Raw genomic sequence first — 24003 nt, forward strand, 5'->3', positions numbered from 1 at the left:
TTCGATAAATATCACTTACGATATTATTTTTAAATTATTTGAATAAAAAAACCAAAATGATATCACTTTATAGAATCTAATATGACACTCAACTATTTACATCAGCATTCTATTAATATATATGGGTCAAAAATAATTGTCGAGACTAACATAAACTATGTTCTCGAAATTTGAAAACTAAACAATAAACAATTAAATTTTTATAGACTAAATTAAATTTTGTGTGTAAGTTCAAAAACCAAATTGAGTATTATCTCTAATTTTTACTCTATTAGAAAGCAACTCTTTGTGAATCCCAAAGATAAAAGCAGCAACTAAAATGGCAATTAATTGACGAGCTAGTTAAGCCCTTTGCTTTAATTACTGAGTATTTAACGTCTCAAATTAGAATATTTTGTCTCATTCTTTTGCTTTAATTATACTAAAAGGTTCTTACTTAGGAAATGGGACATAGTTCTTATTTATTGTCAGGTGCCCTTTTTTAATACTAGAAACTTCCCCCCTTTAAAAGCTTCACATTAAATTTGTTTTCAAACTCGGATTAAATTGGAGCATTAGTTATTTTTTTTACAAAAATATTTAGAAAATAGTAAAAAAATATGTTTAAACACTATTAAAAAAATCACTTTTAATAGTGATAAAAAAAATCGCTAATATATTTACGATATTAATCGTCATTTGTTTTGTTGTCAAAAAATTTTAACGACAATTATATAATTGACATTAAAATATTTTTAATGGTCTCAAAAAAAAAAAATAAAATTACTATAAAAACATAAGTTAAATAAAATATATAATGACCTATTATATTATTATCATTAAAATTTTTTTTGTTGTAGTGAAAGCAATTAATTACTGCTTATCATATTTTATATTTTTTAATTACTACTAAAAAAATTAAGTAATATTATATATATATATATATATATATATATATATAAAATTATAAATATTAAATTAAATAAGATATCTTAAGTTATGATCTCTCTAATATTACCGTTTCTATTAAACCTTATTTATTACAGAAATAATTTATTCAAACCTTTGAAAATCCATTGTCTAATTTAAAGGGGAAAAAAGGGAAATTAATCTACCACTTTAATTGTTAATGTCTATTATTATCAAAAGGTTGTGTTATTTTGCTACACTAACCTAGCTAGTCTAATAAACATGGAGTAACATGATGATGACTAGCTTAAGCTAGGTTCATTGACTTATTAGCAATAATATGCATCATTCAGCAATAATAATAATTACTTCGTTCTATTATTACCGTATTTCCTTAGTTCAAATTAGGATTAGGATGTTGTTAGATTTCAATTAATGTGCTGGTAATCAATCAGCATAGTGGACCTAATTGATTTTTTATGAGTAAAAATATTCTGATAATGCTTCACTGCCATATAAATCACTTATTATTGATTAATCACACACCCAAAAAAAAAAAAAAAAAACACTTATTGTTAATTGAATGCTATTGGTTAGGCAAGTGGTCACACTGATATTGACAAATAGTCAACTGGTGTTTTTTTTTCCCATGAGATCCTAGATTTTCCATGACCTTATTATATTATTCTTGCTATCAAGATCATCTGCAAGAAGTTAAAAATATGAATATATATATATATATATATATATATATATATATATATATAACTTCTCATAAAATTATGCCAGCTCTTCGAAGCAACCGTCTTTTGACCTGAACGTGCCACCTGGCGGAAGGGACGAGTTGTCTTCCGTTATGTATGAGCTATCAGAAGTTGAGAGAAGGATTCAACAGGCGGAGACCGGGATTCAACAAAGCTTGCTTGAGATTGAAGGCTTGAATGAATCTTCCTGACCCCGACCCTGAAGTAAGGTCGGTACTAGGAATCCATCAATATCCATCCGGGGATAAAGATAGAATCAATGCGGCGAGCAGTCCACTGATTATTAGAGTCTCGGGACTGCCTTCCACCACTTTTTTGAAAAAGGAAAGGAGAATATCAAGTATCCTTGGATTCCAAGGGGCCTTTCACAGAGGACATCCTTCTATACCCGTCCCACTCTCCGGTAAGACCTTTTTCAATAGAACCTTTTCCACCGGCCGAGTTGCCGAAGGGGATCAGTACCTAATTCCTGTATTTCATTCCGGTAGGTAAGGGAAACCTGTGGTAGCGAGACGGTTTCCTTTTGTAGCTCTAGTCAGTGTATAACTCCTATTAAGGAAGCGCGCAGCACTCCGCGATCTCAGGGCTTGGAAGACCCTTCGCCAAAATATATATATATATATATAACTTCTCATAAAATTAGGTGACACTCCTCTATTATATATATATATATATATATATATATATATATATATATATATATATATATATATATATAACTTCTCATAAAATTAGGTGACACTCCTCTATTTGTATACATGCACATTTATTTTCTTTTAAATTAAAGTGTTATAATACTTAGTAGAATAAATTATTATATATACCCATAAAAGATATAAATACTGATAAATGTACCTATCAAATAAGAAAATGACTATTGTATTCATAAAAAATGAATTCCGTACGACAGAAATATTTAATCTCTAAAAAATTATTCAAAAATCCTAAATTACCCTTCTCTCCATCACTGCTACCACCATATTTACTCTCTCTCTCACTCTACCTCTCTTTTTCTAAATCTTCTTTCAACTCTCTGATGAGTGTCTCAATTTTAAAAATCCAGTTTCAAAGCCAAACTATGAAGTAGCATCTCCAAATTCACGTCACCCGTTGCAGCCACCACAGAAACTATTGTGATGTAGTAGCAACATCAGGAACCGAACTTTCATCACCACCACCATTCAACAAAAGCCCCTTAAACAGACCACAAATCTCACCAAAAAATCCATTTTCTGAGCACACAAGTATAATTGAGTTCCACAAAATCAAATTTTTTCGAGACATTTTCTCAAACACCTTGAATGCACTCTTCACAAACCCACACTTACTATACATAGCAATAAGCACATTTTCCACAAAAGAATCAGAGCACAGTCCCAGCTTCAAAGTAAGCGCGTGAAACGCTTCCCTGAGTTTCAGCTCCGTGAGCCCAGCGTAGGCTTTGACAGCACACGGTAGCGTGAAATTATCCGGCTGAAGTCCTGCCACGGAGACCAATTCAACGAAAAGCAAAATAGCGTTGCGGTAAAGTACGTAGCTGCTGAGAAACGTATTGCTGAGGAATATATCTTTTTTGTGTAGAGGGTGAGGCGCATGCGCGGCGTGCATGGTGATTAAGTGGGTGGGGAGAAGTTTGACAAAATCTGAAGGAAGAAGAAACCGAATGAAAGAGTAGGAAAAAAGAAGTAAGAAGAAATGGAGGAAATTTTCAATGAAGCACTCACTGGAAAGTTGGAAGAGGATTTAGAGAGAGAGAGAGAGAGAGAGAGAGGATGTTGGTAGTAGTGGTGGAGAGAAGGGTAATTTGGGGTTTTTGAATAGTTTTTTAGGGTTTAGATATTTCTGTCACACGAAACTCATTTTTATAGGTATAATGGTCGTTTTCTTATTTGATGGATATATTTGTCATTGTTTGTATCTTTTATGGGTATATATAGTAATTTATCATACTTAGTATTTTAATATAGATTACTGTGTTAGGCTACTACTGTGAAAAGTTCTTGACAACAACAAAAAAAACCTAAAAAAACGCACAAGATAATTAAAAAGACACTAATCCAAATTTTTAAAGTATTAAATAAGTTTATAAATTTCTCATCCTATAAACTTTTCATTTTCAGATGAGATTGTTGATGCATGAATATTTTTAATTTTTTCTAATAGAGTTTGTAATTTTTTTTATTATAATTGAGATTTTTGTGCTTTAATAAATATTTTTTGGAATTACTTTGAACTTTGATATGTTTAAGAAGTTGTTGAAAGATTTTAGAAAAGAATAAAGAAGGAGAAGAACAACCAAATAAGCTCCTCAGAGAATCAAAGAAGATGGCATAAAAAAGAAAGCAACCTCCCAAGGAATCAAGAATTACAGACAAATCCTAAAGAAATGCAAAGAGAATTTGTAGATGCGGTTAATCCTGACCTTTTCATACTCAAACAAGCATAACTTGAGTTATAGAGATCCAAATGAGGCAGTTCTAGTGATGTTAGAAAGCTAACATCCAGAGTTTCAAAATAATATGCATATATCTATAATAGATATTTAATTTGGGTCACGAACAACCCTCACCTTTAAACTCGTAAAAACAGCACCATTTTACACGTCCAAAACCAATCCTACACCCCTGTGAATTTCTCTCTTTGGACGTGTCATGCCACCACTCCTTGGCGTGACACGCTGGACCAACATCCAGAAGCCTCACTCCACCTCCAAACAAGGGCGTGCAAACATCCTACATGCCATTCCACGCGCCAGCCCACTCCACCAGGGATGTACACACACCAGCTTCCCTCCCAACACGCCAAGACCACGCCAACTTCTCCAAAGCAAGCGCGTGCACATGCCGATCCCTCCTCTACACGCTTGCAATCCTCCAAAGTAAGGGCGTGCAATAAGCCAGCATCCCTTTCACACACCTTTGATCACACCCTCCACCTCTATGCAATGGCATGGCACGATGGGCCGAAATCTAGCAAGTGTCCATGCCTCCAAACAAGCTCAAGTGGCATGCCATTCTTGGGCTAACTTTCGAGAACAACTCAATGCATTGGCGTGTCATGCCAAGACCTCAAATATCACATTAATTGTCCAAGTTTTATATCAAACCCAATATTAAGTTGCAAGCTCATGATTCTAACGAAGTAACACACCAAGTTTTGAGTTTCAATTATAAGAAAGATTACTAATTAGTTGAAATTTATTAGAAAAGATATGATTTGATTTGATTTGATTTTTTTTTTAATTTTAAATTTTAGGTATAGCTCAAGATTTAAATAAGTCTAAGGATTTGATACGAGGAGGATCACCGGATATCTCATCATTTTCTGCATCATGAGTAATTAATCTCCTCTCTTAATGTTAATAACTCTATTTATCTCTTTTTATGAATTATTAATCTAAGTATTTTATTTTATTTGTGGTTTATGCTTTGATATATTTCATTATTGAATTTTTATTTTTCATACCTAAAGATTAGAATTGTTAAAAAGCATTTTAATTTCATTTTGGATTCTAGTATTACTTTAGGAAATTTAATATTGGAATTAATTTAAAAACTCTTTCTCGTGACTTTTTAATATTGACTAGGAATAGTGGTTTAAAAAGTGTGCGGCTTTATAACTTTCATGATTTTCAGTTGGATTTGAACTATTTTAAATAAGTGACATATAATTCAATCTAGAATCATTCTTGAACTTTATGTAAATATAAATCGGAATTATACTTAATCTCTTTTCTTAATTAATTGACTAAGGAATTAGCGATTAAGAGATAAAAAGAAATTGAGTTGCCAAACAATTGGAATTTAATATTTATAGTTTGTCGTAAATTGATCTCTGCATGCCTCTAAATAAATAAACACAAAGATTATTTTTCTAAAGAGTGGACATCTTCGAAACCTTAACATTCTCATCATGATTGTTTTTATTCGCTGCTTTACTATTTATTTGTCTCTGTTTAACGTTTAATTCTTATTTTTTTATTTTTGATTTGTCTAATTAAAAGTTATCAATTAATCATTGCTTGCTCAATCTATTATTTTTTGTAAAAATGATATTCACTCACCGTAGTATTATTTGATACATTCGGTACCATTGTCGATCGAGGTTTAGAAAACAATCCATCAATTGTCCCTCACATTTACTATTCAACAGATATAATAATAATTTATTCTAAACTTATTTTGTAACATGATAATTTTATTTTAAAAGTCTTTATTACAATGATATTTTAGATGGGTAGATGCATGATTGGACTACGATTCCTGAAGTTTATTTTGAAACTGCAGATATTCCATGTCCAAAGCAAAAAGGTAGCAAGCTAAGCCAAAATCAATGAAAGTTGAAGATGCTTAACCGTTAATTAATCATGCTAATTAGGAAGAGATTTACAAATAAAGATTCTAACACAAGAAAATAATTAAAGACAAAACTTCAGCTTCAAGTAAGTGACGAAAGAGACAAATCCACAAAACATTATAAATATTGACTGATTTGTCTATATCATTACCAAAAATACACATTTTAGCCTCAGTTAGTTATTGTGGCTAAAGTTTTTTTTTTTTTTTTAAATGACTAATGAACATTAGTCACAACTGAAAAATAGTAGATACAAAGAACATCAATTTTTTTCTAAGCCAAGGATTTAACAAATCTGGAGACTTTCAAGGAACATTATATTGTTGTGTGCTAATTAACAGTGATTATAATATTTATGGGAGCCACTCATATAAAGACTCTTAAAACGTCTTTTTTTAAAGATGTTTTTTAATAATTAAAATTTAACCTATATAATCGATCAAACTGTGTTATTTTTTGTTAAAATTAGACCAAACAAACCGATTTAACCGAAAAATTGATAAATCAAATCTTGAATCGATCTAAATTAATATTCTTTTTAATAGAAAATGGCTATAATACTCTGATCTTATTATAAAAAAACTAAAATATTCTTATTATATATATTAATTTTAAAAATTCTAAATTCTAATTCAATGATGGCATAGAGAGAAGAAAAAGATTAGGATTTAGAGCTTTTAAAATATATAATAGAAATATTTTAAGTCATTTTTCATAATAGGGATATTATAGTCATTTTTATAAAAAATATTAATTTAAATTTGTTCAAGATTTGGTTTATCGATTTTTTGGTCAAACTGATTTATTTCGTCTAATTTTGACAAAAATAAAAAAGTTTGATCGATTATATAAGTTAAATTTTAATTATTAGAAAAATATCTTTACAAAAAAACGTTTTAAGCGTTTTATGTGAGTGGTTCCTAATATTTATTAGGTATGGATGAATATATTATTAGTATGGAACAGTGCTTTATTATGACTCTTGATGCATTTCTTTGTAGTTAACAATGGAGCAGATACCTGGAAAACATTAGTAGGTATAGTTTGATGGGTTTTTGCAATTAATTTAAGGACCTCATCATCAATTGTGTTTAAACCATGCAATTTGTAATTTTATAAGAATGGCCGTAAAAACCTATAGTTGATGAATTGCATGTATATAATTGTAAGAATTTTCCTCTTCCCTTCAACCACTTCTTTTTCTGTAAAATTTTATGCAAATGTTGTGCAATAATCCCACAGGACTAATGGACTATGCTTCTGGAAGAGAAGAATATTATTGGATCGTGTTATCTATACATAGATTTAGTATTTCTATGACATTTTTTTCTTCTTTCTTTTTGTCATGTATATCATGATTCATTCAAAAAGGACCATAGTTAAATTTTTATCTTTTATCCTTCGTTTATTATTATAACCATGCATTAAAGTTTTTTGCAATCTGCTTTCTAATTCCATAAGATAAATCACCGAAAATGCATTTGATTATTCTATCGTTGATAAAAATGTTTTTAAGTTTTGTTATTGATAAAAATAATTATAAATTATTAAAAAATGTGACATAAATGTACATCTGTAAACTAAAATATTTTACATTAATAAAAAAAATGATATGACAAATGTGTCTTCTTATAAAAAAGTGAGATTTTAAAATTGATAAGTAAGTTCTATCACGTTTTTCTATTAACAAAGCATGTCTTTAATTACGGCTGACTATTTTTAACATGTTTTTAAATTATTTGAAAATATTTTTATTGATAACAAAATTTAAAAATATTTTTGTCAGCGCTAAGATAAGTTGAGTACATTTTTGTTGATTTATCCAATTCTATATAAGCATCTAATAAGGAATATCATAAAAAATCGAAAAATACTAACATTTAATTTGATGATATAACATATGGATAAAAAACTTTAATTTACATCAAATTAAAATCCTTTTAAGCGAGGAAGATTTAGAGGGACAATTTCCAGTAAAAATAAAGATGATGAGTCAGGAATTGAAGCTACCAAAATTTAGAGATTAGATTCGTAACTTAATCTAACGTGTAGCAATGAGGAGGCTATTAGAACCCGAAGAAGAAAAAAAGTGATGCAAAGTTGAAATCATAACCTTATATAGGTGTAAGCGACAGGAGTTCAACATATAAGAAGGTGCCTCTAATCCTTTTTAATTTTTAGTCCTTGTTATAGAGTCATTTGATGATTTATATCACTACAAGAGAAGCGGGCTTTAGCGGCGATTTTTAACTGTTGCAAAACGAGAGTTACCAGCGGTTCAAAAACCGTTGTAGTATAGAGCGTGAAGATTTGATTTTGCGGCAGTTTTCTTGAATCGCCGGCACAACCGCAGCGAAATTTTTTAATGGCGTCGATTGATTTAGCGGCGGTTTCACTATTTGTCCAACATTAAATTCGGCCGCACTTTCTCGTGGTTTTGAACCGCTGCTATTCTGTTGATCGTTGTTTTTTTAAAATGTATTTTGCGACAGTTTCAAATCGCTGTTATCTAATGTTCTAAAAATTTAAATTTATTATGGGCCATTTTATAACCGCCGCTATTTTTCCGTCTAAATGGCCGCAAAAATACTGTATTTTGCATTGACAATCAATACTCTTTTAATTTGAATATACTAGGTATTATTATTTGTTTTTTTGTTATTTTTTTTAATTTTTTCTGATATTAAAAAACTAAATTATTTTGTAACTGAAAGAATAAATTGATGGGTGAACGAAAATTGACAAAACTAATAAAAATATTCATATTAATTTAAATATTAATAAAGTGTATTCTTTACTAAGAGTTACATAGTCAATATTAAAAAGATGTATATTTAACTTAAAGAATAAATCTCAAATTCTTGATTATACTTTTTATTCTGTCCCTTCAATAAATTCATATGGTGGTAGCTCTCCACCTTATGGTGTATTATTTTTTTTATAAACTTTCTGGTGTTCCTAACCAAGTCCATATGGACATGTGAGTTTGTCTTAATTGTTCGATTAGGAGGTGTTTTGCTTCTGTTTTTGTTTGTGCATTTTTGTTTGTATAATTGAGAGCTTTAACCAACGATATAAAAAATAAAATCCTTTTTAATCATAAATATAAAAATTATCCGCTTTTGTTACATAAAAGTATCTAATTAGATGTGTTAATATAAAAAAAAACTAAACTAAAGCTTTGAAAAAAATATCACATAAAATAAAATTACATTACATCTTGACAACATTTTTAAAGAAAAATAAGATCAAACTACGATAACAAATATAAATTTAAACAAAAATTAAAGAAGACCTTTTATCCTTGTTCCACCCCAGTAAAGTTTGTCTTGTATTTTATGTTTTTATTTGTGTTCTTGTATGGATACCTGGAGAGAGAACTCAGTCTCTGGGGGCCAGCGCCGAGCTATTGCTTTCGGTGCCGACCTTCAAGTCTTGTGATAATCCGAACTTTTCTCCAAGAGTGTATCCAATCACGTAGAGCTTTGAGTAAGAAACAGGGGGAGTGTATCTGCAAAGGCACTCTGAAGCTTAAATTGGTATTGAGAATTCAATGTCCTCTTTAGATGAGAGACCATACCTTTTTGTAGGTGAAAAATATATCAGTCTGTTATGATTCTCCTTTATTACCTGTATTAAAGAGTAATAAATAAGGTGAAACGTTAGGTCGGACGTTTTATTTTGTGAATCAATCCGTTAAGCTGAGTTGTAACGTAAGTGGCCGATTTGAATGATGGAAACGCCGATTTAATGATTGAATTGCCGAACTATAACGTCATCTTTCTGAGTAATGATCTGAATAGTGCCGAGTTATGAGCGATAATGCCGATTTATGATGTTGAATTTGTAATGACCGGATCATAGCCCCCAAGCTTGGCCTGAGAAAGTGTTTTAATGAAGTATAAATCGGTCATTTGAGCTGGTGTATAAGTTTGGTATTTGGAGAGTTCGGCAGGTGATTATGCGTTGTAGCTCCCAGTTCAATCTGCTTTGTTAAACAGTTTTTAATGGGTAAGTAGTGCTATAAATAGAAGAGAGAGAAAAATTTAATGCGTGCTGCAGGCTTTGCGTGTTCCCAATGCTGGTAATGGCTTTTGATGTGATTGATTGGGTTGTTTTCGAAAACCATTTTTAGTGGGAAGTTAATTCTTTTTTGGAGTCCAAGGGGTGTCTTGTATTTGGTTCTAAGTTTCGAGCGTATCAGTTGCATCTTAGGAAAAGAGAATGAGCAAAAGAGGTACGTTTTTCTTTTCTTCGTCTCTGTAACTTTTCTTCTTCTTCTTTAGTATTGAAATGGGTTTCGAGAAAGATAAGGAAGAAAAAGTTGATTGGTCATATGATTGGGTGGGTGATGATGTGAGGAAACGATGCTTACTGTTCTTGGATGAAGAATCTGTGAAAGAGATAGATAAGAGTAAAATAGCGAGGGGTGGTTCGGGGGTTTTGTTTGAGCTGCGTCCTTGTGCGCTTAGCGATCGTGTTTTTCATAGGGAGGAAGGGTTTGAGTTTTTCTATATGTATAGTTGTGTGTTGGAGGAATTGAAGGTGAGGTTGCCTTTCAGTGATTTTGAGTGTCAGGTTTTGAGGCAGCTTAACTGTGCGCCTTCGCAACTGCACCCTAATGGATGGGCATTTTTGCGAGGTTTTGAAATTTTGATGGATTTTCTGGAGGAGGCTCCTTCTGTGGAGTTGTTATTTTCTTTATTTCAAGCAAAAGGTGTCTGGAAAGGGGGATGGGTGAATTTGAATAGTTTCCCAAGGTTTGCTATTTTTAAGCTATATAAGTCGTCCTTTAAAGATTTTAAGGAGATGTTCTTGAAGGTCACCAGTGCTGAGGGGCAGTTTCCATTTTATGTTGATGAGCATTTGGGGGAGAGATTTCCACTTTGGTGGTGTTCGGAGCCTCAGAATATTTTAGGGCCGGAGATCATTAGTTCAAGGAATGAGTGTATTATTGAATATTTAGTGGAGGTTATTGATCGTAAAGAATTAATGTCGGTGTTTGATTTGCTGAAGTGGAAGGAAGATAGGCAGGCTGTGGTAGAGTATTTAGGTGAGTTTTGTTTATATTGTTTATGTTAGGGGTTTTGAACTATAGTGCTGATGTATATGTTTTTGACGGTTTCAGGTGGAAAGTATCCAGGGGTGTCAGCGTCTACTCTAAGAGCTCGGGTGAAGAGCAAAAATGTTGATAGAGAGGGTTCTACTTCTAAAGTAGAGAAGGCTGTGGGTGTTGGCGAAGTTAATCAGCCGAAACCTGGGAGAAGAAAGGTCATTGTGAGGAAGAGGAAGACAAGTGTTGTTGATTTATCGGAAGGTTCCGAGGATGATGGTGGTGAAGTTCCCTTTGAGGAGATTCAGAGTTTTTTCAAAAGTCAACAGAGATTGCATGATGTAACTGATCACAGTGATGGGGCATCGTTGTGGGGGAAGGACTACCCCTATATGACTGTTGCTGATGATATTTGTCAAAATTTGTCTGATGTCACGTTGGCTGAGGAAATTGGCGATGTTGCCATAGATCGGTATATGCAGGTATTTGTATTTTTTGAGGTTACTTTTGGAGTTTGATACATAGTGGGAATACTGAGGGTAGTGCTATTTTTTATTGTTTTGCAGGTAATTGGGTTCAGGCTTGCCAGTTTAGGGCGTAGCCGAGAGAAGAAGCATCGAAGGGTTGCCGAGGTTAAGCAAGATCCGAGTTTGAAGGAGGAGCTGGAATTAAAAGGTAAAAATGTTGCTGAATTGGAGGGCAAGCTATCAGAAATGGAGAAGGAGCTGAATGAGATCAAGGAGAACTATTCGAAGGAAGTGGAGGATGTTAAGAAGAAAGAAGCCGATCTTTCTAGCAAGAGTGCGGAAGTGATAGAGCTGACGGCGAAGTTAAAGGATGTTGAGAAGTAGAGGGGAACTGAGATTCTTGATTCATTCGTTGAAGGTTTTGAGCGGGCTTGCCAGCAAGCTAAGTTTCTCGCTCCTGGTGTTGATTTGTCTCAGATGGATCTGGGGAAGATTGTTCAAGATGGAACCATGGTGGAAGATGATGGTGATGTTGAAGGGGAGGCTGAAAATGTTTGATAAGAAATTGTTGTAGTTTTTTGTTTGGAAACTATGTTGCTTTTGGGCTTTTGGTGTTTTGTAAATTATGCTTTGCCTCTGTGTGTTGAAAAAACAAACTTTGATATTTATGCTGTTTCTGCATGTTTTGACAAGGATACGATATTGGTATGTGTGTTTTTCTAGTGTTGTGACTGATGGCATTGAAGCCAAACGTTTTTAGGTGAAATTTTGAGATGGTGAAATACCATGGAAATGTGGTAGGATGGCTGAGTAAGTCTAGTTTGGATGCCGATTTGTAGGCTTTAGAGTGTCTGTGTTAGTGACATGCATTGATTTGGTATGTGATTTGAATCATCGGATTATGATTAAGATAGGATTTCGTATGTATGATTGGTTACTGACTTAGGTCAGATAATGATATAATGGTCGGAGTCCGAGTTGGATCGGATATTTGTCTGATATAATGATCGGAATCCGAGTTGGATCGGATATTTATCTGTTATAATGATCTGAGTCCGAGTAAGATCGGAGATTTATCTGATATAATGATCGAAATCCGAATTGGATCAGATATTTGTCTGATATAATGATCGGAATCCGAGTTGGATCGGATATTTGTCTGATATAATGATCGGAATCCGAGTTGGATCGGATATTTGTCTGATATAATGATCTGAATCCGAGTTGGATCGGATATTTGTCTGTTTTGGATGATTTTATCCGGATTTTGATAAAAATCAGTTTTTGACAAATTGAAAAGTATAGAATGCAAATAATATTGACTGGATAAGGGAATTTATTAATTTAAGACCTTTGAATTTAAAGGCCCAGGTAGGCTAGCCTCGTTAAAACCTCTCCAAGCAAAACCCTTATGGGAAAAATCTTGGTAGTAGGAAAAAGAGTACTTGCCTGTCCCCGGTGTTAGCTGTAATATAACTTTAGGGAAGATACATTCCAAGTGTTAGGGAGATCTGTACCCTCTAATGTTTGTAGGCGATAGGCTCCATTGCCGATTACTTCTGTGATTCTGTAAGGGCCCTCCCAATTAGCTGCTAGTTTGCCATGTGCTGGTGGTTTCCTAGCTTGTTCTGTTTTTCTGAGCACAAGGTCGTTGACTTGGAACGATCTTGGTTGAGTTCTTTGGTTATATCTACGGGTAATGCGCTGTTACATTGCTAAATGTTTGATTGCTGCGGATGACCGGAGTTCTTCAATGAGATCAAGTTCGGTTTGCCGAGCTGTGTCTTGTGTAGTTAGGTCGGCCAATTCTATGCGTAATGATGACTGGAAAATCTCCACAGGTATCATTGAGTCTGAACCGTAGACCAAGCGAAAAGGTGTTTCCTTTGTGGTGGAGTGAATTGTTGTATTGTACCCCCATATGATCTCTGGGATAAGCTCGACCCATAGACCTTTTGCATCGTTCAGTTTCTTCCTTAGAGCGTGTAATATTACTTTATTTGCGGCTTCAGCTAACCCATTTGTTTGTGGGTGTTCTACTGATGAGAAGTGCTGTTTGATTTTTAAGTTCTGCAAAAACTATGTGAATTTTTGATCGGCAAACTGGCGACCATTATCAGTGATAATGTGTCGAGGAATGCCGAATCGACAGATAATATATTTCCAAACAAAGGAAAGCATTTGTTGTGATGTAATTTTGGCTAGAGGTTGTGCCTCTATCTATTTGGAAAAATAATCAATTGCTACTACAAGGAATTTCACCTGTCCTGCGGCTGTGGGGAAAGGTCCGAGGATATCGATCCCCCATTGGTTGAACGGCCAGCTAACCTCGGAACAGTGTAAGAGTTCGGCCGGGAGATGTGTTATCGGGCTGTGTTTTTGGCAATTGTTACAACTTTTTACTTTTGTGTGACAATCTTGCCTGATAGTCGGCCAGTATAATCCAGCTCTGAGGATTTTTGAATACAGACTTCGGGCTCCGAGGTGTGTTCCACAGATCCCTTCATGTGCCTCAGCAAGCGCAAGCTCTGCTTCTGTTCTGCAAAGACATCTAAGCAGTGGACGAGAGAATCCTCGTTTATATAGACAATTATTATAAATTGTGAAAAAGGAGGCCTGTCAACGGAATTGTCGAGTATTTTCGACCTCGCCTGGCAAGATCCCTGTTTGGAGATACTGTATGTATGGAGATCTCCAGTCTGCTTCCTGTGTCACACTTAAGACATGGCTTAGTTCAATGCTCGGCTTAAGTAGTGTTGATTGATAAAGTGAGGATCTATTTGGTTGAGTGCTGGCGAGTTTAGACAGAATGTCGGCTCGGCCATTACTCTCCCTTGGGATGTGGTGTATTTCGTATTTGGAGAATTTTGAAAAGAGATTGTGTACGACACCCAGATATTTTGAGAGCAAAGGGTCCTTTACCTGGTATAGATTATTTACCTGTTGGACGACAAGTAAGGAGTCGCAATATACCTTAAGTTCGGTGATGTTAAGGTCGGCTGCGAGTCTAAGGCCGGCAATTAATGCTTCATACTCACTTTGATTGTTGCTTGCTTTGAATGAGAAGTTGAGGGAATGTTCGATGACATTGCCCTGGCCATCATCAAGTATAATACCTGCCCCACACCCGTGTGGGTTGGATGATCCATCGACGTATAAAGACCATTCGATGTAATCTTCAGTTATATTGGGTATTGAGAACTCGGTGATAAAGTCGGCCAAAATTGTGATTTGATGGATGCTCGGCCCTCGTATTTGATATCGAATTCTGAGAGCTCCACCGACCATTTTACTAGTCGGCCAGCCAGCTCAGGCTTCTGCAGCACTTGTCGCAAAGGTTGATCTGTTCTAACATGGATCTCATGGCTCTGAAAGTATGGCTGGAGTCTTCTGGCTGAGAAGACAAGGGATAGTGCCAGTTTCTCAATGCTCGGGTAACGAAGCTCGGCGTTCTGTAAGGTCTTGCTTGTGAAGTATATTGGAAATTGTTTCTTCTCCCTTTCTGCAACAAGAGCGCAGCTTGTAGCCCAGTTAGTGACAGACAAATATAAGAATAATGGCTCCCCTTGTAGGGGTGTGTGTAAAATTGGTGGTTTTGAAAGAGTTTCTTTTAAAGTTGTAAATGCGTGTTCACATTCATTAGTCCATTGGAAAGCTTTTTTTGTTTTTAAAGATTGGAAAAAACATGAAGATTTAGAAGCTAGGCAAGGTAAGAATCTAGAAAGTGCAGCAAGTCTCCCTGTTAATCGCTGGACTTCTTTGATGGTTCGTGGGCTTGTATGTCCAAAATAGCTCGGCATTTTTCAGGGTTTGCCTCAATACCTCGGCTAGTGAGCATGAAGCCGAGGAATTTACCGCTCTGAACCCCGAATGCACACTTTTCAGGGTTTAGCCGCATGTTGTATTTTCTTAGCTGTCCGAAGATTTCTGTGAGGTCCTCAAGGTGATTATTGCCGATCTTTGTTTTGGTGACCATATCGTCAACGTAGACCTCAATGTTCTTGCCGATTTGTTTGGCGAAGACTTTGTCCATTAGACGTTGATATGTTGCACCTGCATTCTTAAGGCCAAATGGCATGACTTTATAACAATAATTTCCATATTCAGTAATAAAGGTTGTCTTGTTTTGATCGGATGGATGCATTTGGATCTGGTTATAACCAGAATATGCATCCATAAAGCTGAGTTTCTCAAAACCAGAGGCATTATCAACTAAACGATCAATAGAGGGTAAAGGATATGAATCTTTGGGGCATGCTTTGTTGAGATCGGTGAAATCAACACACATGCGCCATTTACCATTATGTTTTTTAACAATGACGACGTTTGCCAGCCATGTTGTGAATCAGATTTCTCGGATGAAGCCCGCGCTGATGAGCTTCTTGGTTTCGTCTAGGGAAGCTTACTTTCGATCGTGCCTGAGATTTCTCTTTTTCTGTGCTACGGGTCGGATAGATGGATCTAATGCTAGCTTGTGTGATATGATGGATGGATCGATGCCTGGCATATCAGCTGGGGTCCACGCAAACAGGTCGGCATTTTGTTGTAAGAATGCTCGGATCGAAGATTTTTCTTCTGAAGATAACGTTGATCCGACGTATGTGAATTTATCCATGCTTTCTGTGAAATAGATTTTATCTAGGTCTTCTGTTGAAGTCGGCCTTTCCAGTGTTCCTGCTCTAGGATCAAGGTCGGCCAGCATGTGTTGGTTGTTTGTGTTGCCGATATTGTGGACCTGGGCTTTAGTGTTACGGTGAGGTCTTTTGAGGCTATTGTTGTAGCACTCCCTGGCCTCTTGGGCATCACTATGAATGGTTGCAATCGTGTTGTCCTGCAAAGGGAACTTAACGCAAAGATGAATTGTAGATACTATAGCGCCGAACCTATTTAAGAAAGGTCAGCCAAGTATAATATTATAGGGACTGAAGCAATCGACAACTAAGTATTGAATGTCTGAAGTTTTCGATAAAGGGAACTTACCGAGTGTGGTTTGTAACCACACAGAGCCCATAACCGGGACTCGCTCACCTGAGAATCCTACCAAGTCACCAGTGGAAGGTCGGATGATGTTATCGCTCAGTTTCATTTTCTGGAAGGTCGAGTAAAAGAGAACGTCAGCGCTGCTGCCTGGGTCGAGCAACACCTTTTTAATGAGGAGATCTCCGAGCTGTAGGGAGATTACGACTGGATCATCCAGATTTGTTATGGTGTTGTTATGATCGGCCATCTGGAATGTTATCTGTGGAGATGTAGGTAGCGACTGTTGTTGATTTTGGTCGGCGTTGATGGAAATGATAGCTCGGTAAGATCTTTTCCTTGCCGAACTTGTGGCTCCTCCACCTGCGAAACCTCCGGAAATACAGTTAATTGTACGTGTTGGTAGTTCGGGGTGGTTATTGTTCGGTCGGTCTCTGTCTCGGTTATGTTGTGTAGCCGAGCTTTGGTCCCCCGGAGCGGGTGCTCGCCGATGCATTTGGCCGCTGATGAATTTGTCCAGATGACCTTGCCGAGCTAATCGCTCCAGCAGGTCTTTAGCGATGACGCAGTCGTCGATATTGTGTCCGTGCTTCTGGTGAAAAGAGCAGTATTTTGATTGGTCAGTGCCTTTTGAATCTAGGTAATTACCAGCTTTTCGTGGTGGCTTGATTAACTTCGAATTCAAGATCTCCTTGATGATGTCATCGCGCTTGGTGTTGAATTTGGTGTAGGTTTCATATCGTGGGATTGGTTTGAAATTCTTCTTGCTGTCCCGTGGCTTGTCGTCATCTTTATAGTGAGGCTTTTCTATTTTCCGAGCTTGTCGGAGTTCTTCGATGTCAATCTGTCCTTTAGCTTTTTCACAGAATTCGGCCATAGTTTTTGGTTTGGCCACAGCAATAGTTTCCTGGAACTTTCCTGGTTTTAATCCACTTTTTATGGCGTGTAGTTCTACCTCGGGGTGGAGGTCGGGTATGCCTATGGCTATCTTTGTGAAGCGTGTCATGTAGTCCTTGAGGCTTTCGTGCTGGCCCTTCTTGACCGTGTTCAGGTAATCGGAGTCGTGGAGGTAGATGGCGGATCCAGCAAAGTGCTCCTCAAAAGGTTTTGATATGTCTCGGAATCGAGAAATGGAACCTGCAGGCAAAGAACAAAACCAATCAAGTGCAGGACCGTCTAAATAAGATGGAAAACAACGACACAAAACTTTATCAGATGCACCGTTTACTATCATTATGGAGGTGAATTTTTTGATGTATTTCTTCGGATCACCTAACCCATCATAGGGAGTTAGGGTGGTCGGCAGAGTAAACCTTCGGGGCAGCACGAAGTTCATCACCTCCGCCGTGAATGGTCCAAGGGAGCTTTCCTGATCGTCATTTTCAATATTTTTCTGAGTATCCTCATTATGTTCGGGCCGCTCCCCTTCCTGTCGAGCAGTGTCTGAGATATGTGTTGGCCCTGATTGCTGCTCGGCTTCTTCTGTCCGTTCTTGTCGGTCATTATTTTCGGTCCGAGTGTTATTCAAGTTGGCGATTTGATTTGCCATTCTTTGGTTCTCCTCAGCCACGACTTGCCGCAACTCGGTCACCATCCAGAGCAATTCGGATGGCGAGGGTGAAGGTTGTTCAGCCATGACTTCAAGACGGGAACCTCGAGGCCGATAATATAGAGAGAGAGAGGTTTATATTCTCGGCCCCACGGTGGGCGCCAATTGTTCTTGTATGGATACCTGGAGAGAGAACTCAGTCTCTCGGAGCCGGCGCCGAGCTATTGCTTTCGGTGCCGACCTTCAAGTCTTGTGATAATCCGAGCTTTTCTCCAAGAGTGTATCCAATCGCGTAGAGCTTTGAGCAAGAAACAGGGGGGAGTGTACCTGCAAAGGCACTCCGAAGCTTAAGTTAGTATTGAGAATTTAATGTCCTCTTTAGATGAGAGACCATACCTTTTTGTAAGTGAAAAATGTATCAGTCTGTTATGATTCTCCTTTATTACCTGTATTAAAGAGTAATAAATAAGGTGAAACGTTAGGTCGGACGTTTCATTTTGTGAATCAATCCGTTAAGCTGAGTTGTAACGTAAGTGGCCGATTTGAATGATGGAAATGCCGATTTAATGATTGAATTGCCGAACTATAACGTCGTCTTTCTGAGTAATGATCTGAATAGTGCTGAGTTATGAGCGATAATGCCGATTTATGATGTTGAATTTGTAACGACCGGATCAATTTGAATTTAAATTCCTATCTAACTTAGCGAACGAATAGCTATCAATGAAATCCCTTTTTTAATTAATCAAGTTTACATGAGACTAGCTTATAAAAAAATAGTTTATTAAAAATGATAACATTTATATTTAATAAATTAAATTAAAAATAACTTTTAATAAGTATAAGTAATAATAAATGTATTTGATAAAATAATTCTTAAAATTTAAAAATATTATAATAAATATTAATATACAAATTAAATTTTGTAATTTTAAAAAATACAAATCATATTTAAAAAGTTTTATTTTAAATATTTTTAAAAATACTTCTATCTTTTAAACATTATTACAAATACAAATATATAATATCTTTTTTATTTATTAAACATAAAAATTTTACTAAACTAAACCTAATATCTCCAACATGATTCATGTGGCACAAAAATTGTCCTCCCCTTATCCCACCATTCCACCAACTATGCTATAAGCCTATAAAGATTTTTACCCATCATGCCATATTAATAGGGACAATTGAGTATATATAACAATATATGTCTCACACATGGAACATGCAACAAATTAAATTAGGGTATTTTCTACTTTTTAAATTTTATAAAAATTAAAAAATTTGATTATTTTATATTTTTTTCATAAAATTCTAAAAAAAAACTTAAATTAAATGCAACCTTAACGTCTTTGTTGATATATATATATATAGCATGTTCATCTTGTGAGAAAGTAAACGCAATGTATCATTTGGAGCGTAATAATCTTTAATTTAAGAACAAAGTCCCCATTAATATTCCGGATATTACTTAATTACCAGCATGCATGATACATACATTGATTAATTTTTTTAATTATATATATATATATATATATATTGTTTCATCGTTCTAATTACTTTGGGTTAGCGAACACATTGAATTGACGGTGGAATTAAAATTGCTCAAGTTCGCAACCACTTATAACTAACCATGAAAAATGAAAATCAAAGAAATCCTAAAAATAAAAAGCAAACAAGCTAAGTAAACAAGAAACTAATGAACCAACAAATAAAGTTATTGAGAAATAATTGTTTTTACCAATAAAAAGAGATGAAAACCAATGCAAGCACCAAAATTTGACAAGGAATTGCATTCCGTTCTTGTGTCAATTTCAAACTTTCTTAACTTTATAACATATTTCTACTTCATTTAACGACTTTGATTTTGACGTACTTCTCCTATTTTTATTTCTTAAGAATTCTGAGAAAGTCAGTAACAAACTCTACCAACTTTTATGAAGCACCTTTTATTTATTTATTTATTTATTTTTTTAGTTCACCTATATACAATCCTATACACTATTGGTGTTAATCTTTGTGACACTATCACCTCGATTTGATGTAGCCTTAGATCTTATTATTAGTATCTAACGGTTTTGTGGCCAATTAAATTGCAGCCATCAAATCCCTCCATATACTAATGGCACTGAATGTGACAACAAGGCCTTATGATTTATGAAAAGACTTTCACATAAAGATTTATTTATTTTTTAAGATAAAATACTATTTTAGTTCTTAACGTTTAGATTAAATTCTAATTTAATTTTTAATATTTCGAACATCATATTTTTATAAAAAAAATTCAAACAAGTTTAATATAATCCTATAATTAAATTTGACATTAATAATTAATGAAAAAAGTGACATAGACATGAATATAAATTAGTTAAATTATATTCTTTTTATGTATTAAAAAAATAAAACCAAAATTTTTTTATAACATTTTTTTAAATTTTTTTTGTATAAAATTCTAAATTAAATCCTAACAATCAATTATTCATACTTTAAAATTAAAAAAAAATTTATATTAGTGATTGCCATTGGATTAATTTTATTTATATATTAAAATTGAATGCTATTGACTCTTTAATATGAGAATGAGTTATTCACTTGTATCAAATTTAATAGTAAAAAATATTAAACTTATTTATTTTTTTAAATTAAAATAAAATATTTAACAAATTTTAAAATTAAAATAAAATATTTAAAATATTAAAGAATAAATTAAAATTCGACCTAAATATTGACTATTAAAATAATACTTTATCCTATTTTTTAATTGGATCTTTCATTGTAAAGATAGTGTGAGATATCTCGGTTGTGATTTAAGATTGTAGATATTAATTGTTTGAAATTCATATATTAAGGAGGATAATAATGAGAGAAACAAACTTAATTAATTATGTTGTCCAATAATCTTTTATCTATATGTCATGAATGATGTCAACTGTCAAGGAGCATTATCTATAGAAGATTCTCATATATATATATATTCTCTAAATTGTGAGGGTCCAAAGTAGCTAAATTACAGATACAACTATGTAAAGGCATCATTTTTAGTGAAGTCAAAATTTATATATCTCACGTGGGGTATGAGACCAAAAGAATCGTTTATATGTACTTGCTTTGAGGCGTTATATATGTGTTAAGAGAAATATGTTATTTTTTTCATCAATTTAAATTTTAAAAAAAAATTTATAATATAATATCAAAATTTTATATTTAAAAATTTTAAAATTTGATTATTAATAAATCTCAAAAATAAAAAATTAATATAAAACAAATAAAAAAATCGATATAAAAATTAAACAAATTTTAAAAAGAATTATTTAAAAGAGAATATATTAAATATCAAAAATAAAATTATTAATATTATATTTTTTATCAGCTTAAATATATGAAAGAAGTGATTTCATAACAAAAATTGAAAATTTTGGATCATAATTAAAATTCCGAGAGCCCCATCAAATGCATTTACTTGATTTCTTTAACTAAGTTTTCTTAAATCATTGATATGAGGGGAGTTATTATGTGGAATAAACTAGTACTTAATCAAATTTGCGTTTAAGTTGAATGATGATTGGATTGGGGTATCAAATGGATAATTTTCCTTGAAAAATAGTCATGTGTTATATTTTCATTTGACATGTGGCGTTACCCTACACTTCAACAAAGTGATCATATATATTATTTGGTATTGATTATACATAAATGTACGTATCTTTGAGCATGACATGTATATTAAATCTGTGTGCTATATAGTTCACTATTGATCATCCATGTTTGAAAATATTAGGGCGACAGGCCACCTAATTTAATACTAGATAACTTAGTAAGTTTCAATTTTCATAATAAGTACCTTTAACTAATTAAATTCTTGTTAGACCCAATCAAATCACTTTAACTTCACAATAGCTTTTAATTATATTATTGTACTATGCACCTAATATATAATATAAGGTCGTCAAATTTTCACATTCAATGTTAAGTTTCTTCTAGTCATCACCAGAATTGAACAAAACTATTGGCCTAATACATATAATATACTAGTATTCAAGAACTAGCTTAGTTTATAATAATTCCATAAAGTTAGAGAAGAAAACATTGTCAGGATATGTTTTAATTATAATTGTAAAGCAATAAAAAAAATAAAGGCATAGTAGTTGTTAATAACGCGGATTAATTACTTCTTAATCAAACGATTGGCGATAAAATTTAAATTACTATGGGATTATTTTTCCACAACCACCAGAAACATACACAAGGAAAAAAGTCAAATTTGACTAACTCAAAATTAATTTGCACTTTTTTACGCACATTTCCAAACTCTAATTAACTTCATGTCTTTAATTAAACTATACTCTAGCTTAATTAGCCTAATATTACAAGACTAAAAAGAAGAAAATGCATTTGTATGACGGTTGCAATTCAAGGTTTCTTGCACTGAATTACATTTACATACATTTCAACGGGTAAGTTAAAAATTAAATACTAGTTTTTTTTTTTTATTAAAGATAGAGAGATTCGAATTCATACTCTCTAAATGAGTATGAAAAGACTATGCCATTTAAGTTATAGTTTGTTGGCATAATTTTTTCATATTCATTTAAAAGATTGTGAATTTAAGTCTCTATATCTTTAAAAAATAAAAAAATAAAAATTAAATAACCACATCGTGTCAGATAGTAATTTACACTTTTTTTCAGGGTTTAAGTAAATTGGACATAATTATCCAATTGGGGTTAAGATAACGACCTTTAAATTCTTTGAAGGTTGATTTAGTAATTTTGTTTGGACAGAAATATAGAAGTAATAGAACCACTAAAATATAATTTTATTTTAAAAAAAAAGACACATGCATATAATTAAAATCAAAATAAATATTTCTATATATCTTTTAAAAAAATTGTTTAATTTTTTTGTCAGTTCAACATAAAACAATACAGACAGACAGAGATATACGATGATATGCTATATATATATTTTTTTGTATTTTATATTTTGAGACAATTAATAATTATAAGAGAAATTTTAGAGACCAACAATATTTAGTATTTTTTATCATCATTTGACTAATACAAATATTAAATTGTCTTTAATAAATAAATTTTACTAATTCATGTGTATAAATTCTAATAAATATGAGTGTAAATTATATTAATTCATATGTATAAAATTTTCTAGTAAATATAGGTATAAATTATATATTTTTTTATATATAAAACGTTTATAAATATAAATATAAATTTATTATTAACAAAAAATAATAATATTTACTAAGCATTGTTTTAATAATAATTCTAAAAGTTTATTTCAGATATGCTAATTAAGTGACCTACATTGTTTTAATAATAATTCTAAAAGTTTATTTCAGATATACTAATTAAGTGACCTACATTCTCATTGATAATGAGAATCAGACTCAAATCCTTATAAAATATGCATGAAACCATTCTTTAGTCTTTACTGATTGTGCTAACTTTTTGGCAGTAATTTACAACACACTAACTAGCTAATAATTGACAACTTGACTCGTACAAAAAGAAAAAAAAAAAAAACAACAAATAAAGATTAAGAAAAACACTTTGTGCTTGGCTTTTCGCGATGGTCCCCTCTTAATTAGAATAATATACTTTTACGCGAACAAAAAAGTATTGATGGTACCGCGTGATGAATACCAATTAAAAAGAAAATTGAAAAACAAAAAAATAAAAATAAAAAACCTATATGTTTGATAATTATATATGATAAGGATTATGCAAATAAATGAAATTATAATCCAAAAGCTAGAAATTAATGAAGACTTGAGAAACAAGCATGGAGTCATATGAACTTAATCATCTACTAGTGGGTGCAACAACTTTTATAGGGTTGAACTAAGTTTCTCTGACCATTTTAGCCATGACAAAATAAACCTAATCTGCCAACCTAAATGACTCTATAGCTTCTCCTCTAATCTCCCCT

The 24003-nt window shown here is 33.2% G+C and overlaps 1 protein-coding gene across 1 annotated transcript; it reads right to left on the reverse strand.

The window, feature by feature from the left end:
- Window positions 1-16425: 16425 nt before the first annotated feature.
- Window positions 16426-18141, reverse strand: LOC130939380 (uncharacterized). Its single transcript, XM_057867491.1, has one exon. The coding sequence runs from the start codon at window positions 18139-18141 to the stop codon at window positions 16426-16428; it is 1716 nt and encodes a 571-aa protein (XP_057723474.1).
- Window positions 18142-24003: the final 5862 nt, after the last annotated feature.

This window comes from Arachis stenosperma, chromosome 7 (assembly GCF_014773155.1).
Source record: "Arachis stenosperma cultivar V10309 chromosome 7, arast.V10309.gnm1.PFL2, whole genome shotgun sequence".
NCBI classification, from domain to species: domain Eukaryota; kingdom Viridiplantae; phylum Streptophyta; class Magnoliopsida; order Fabales; family Fabaceae; genus Arachis; species Arachis stenosperma.

Excerpts from the sequence above, each read along its gene's own strand:
- LOC130939380 (XM_057867491.1), bottom strand. The coding sequence starts at position 18,141 with ATGGCTGAACAACCTTCACCCTCGCCATCCGAATTGCTCTGGATGGTG.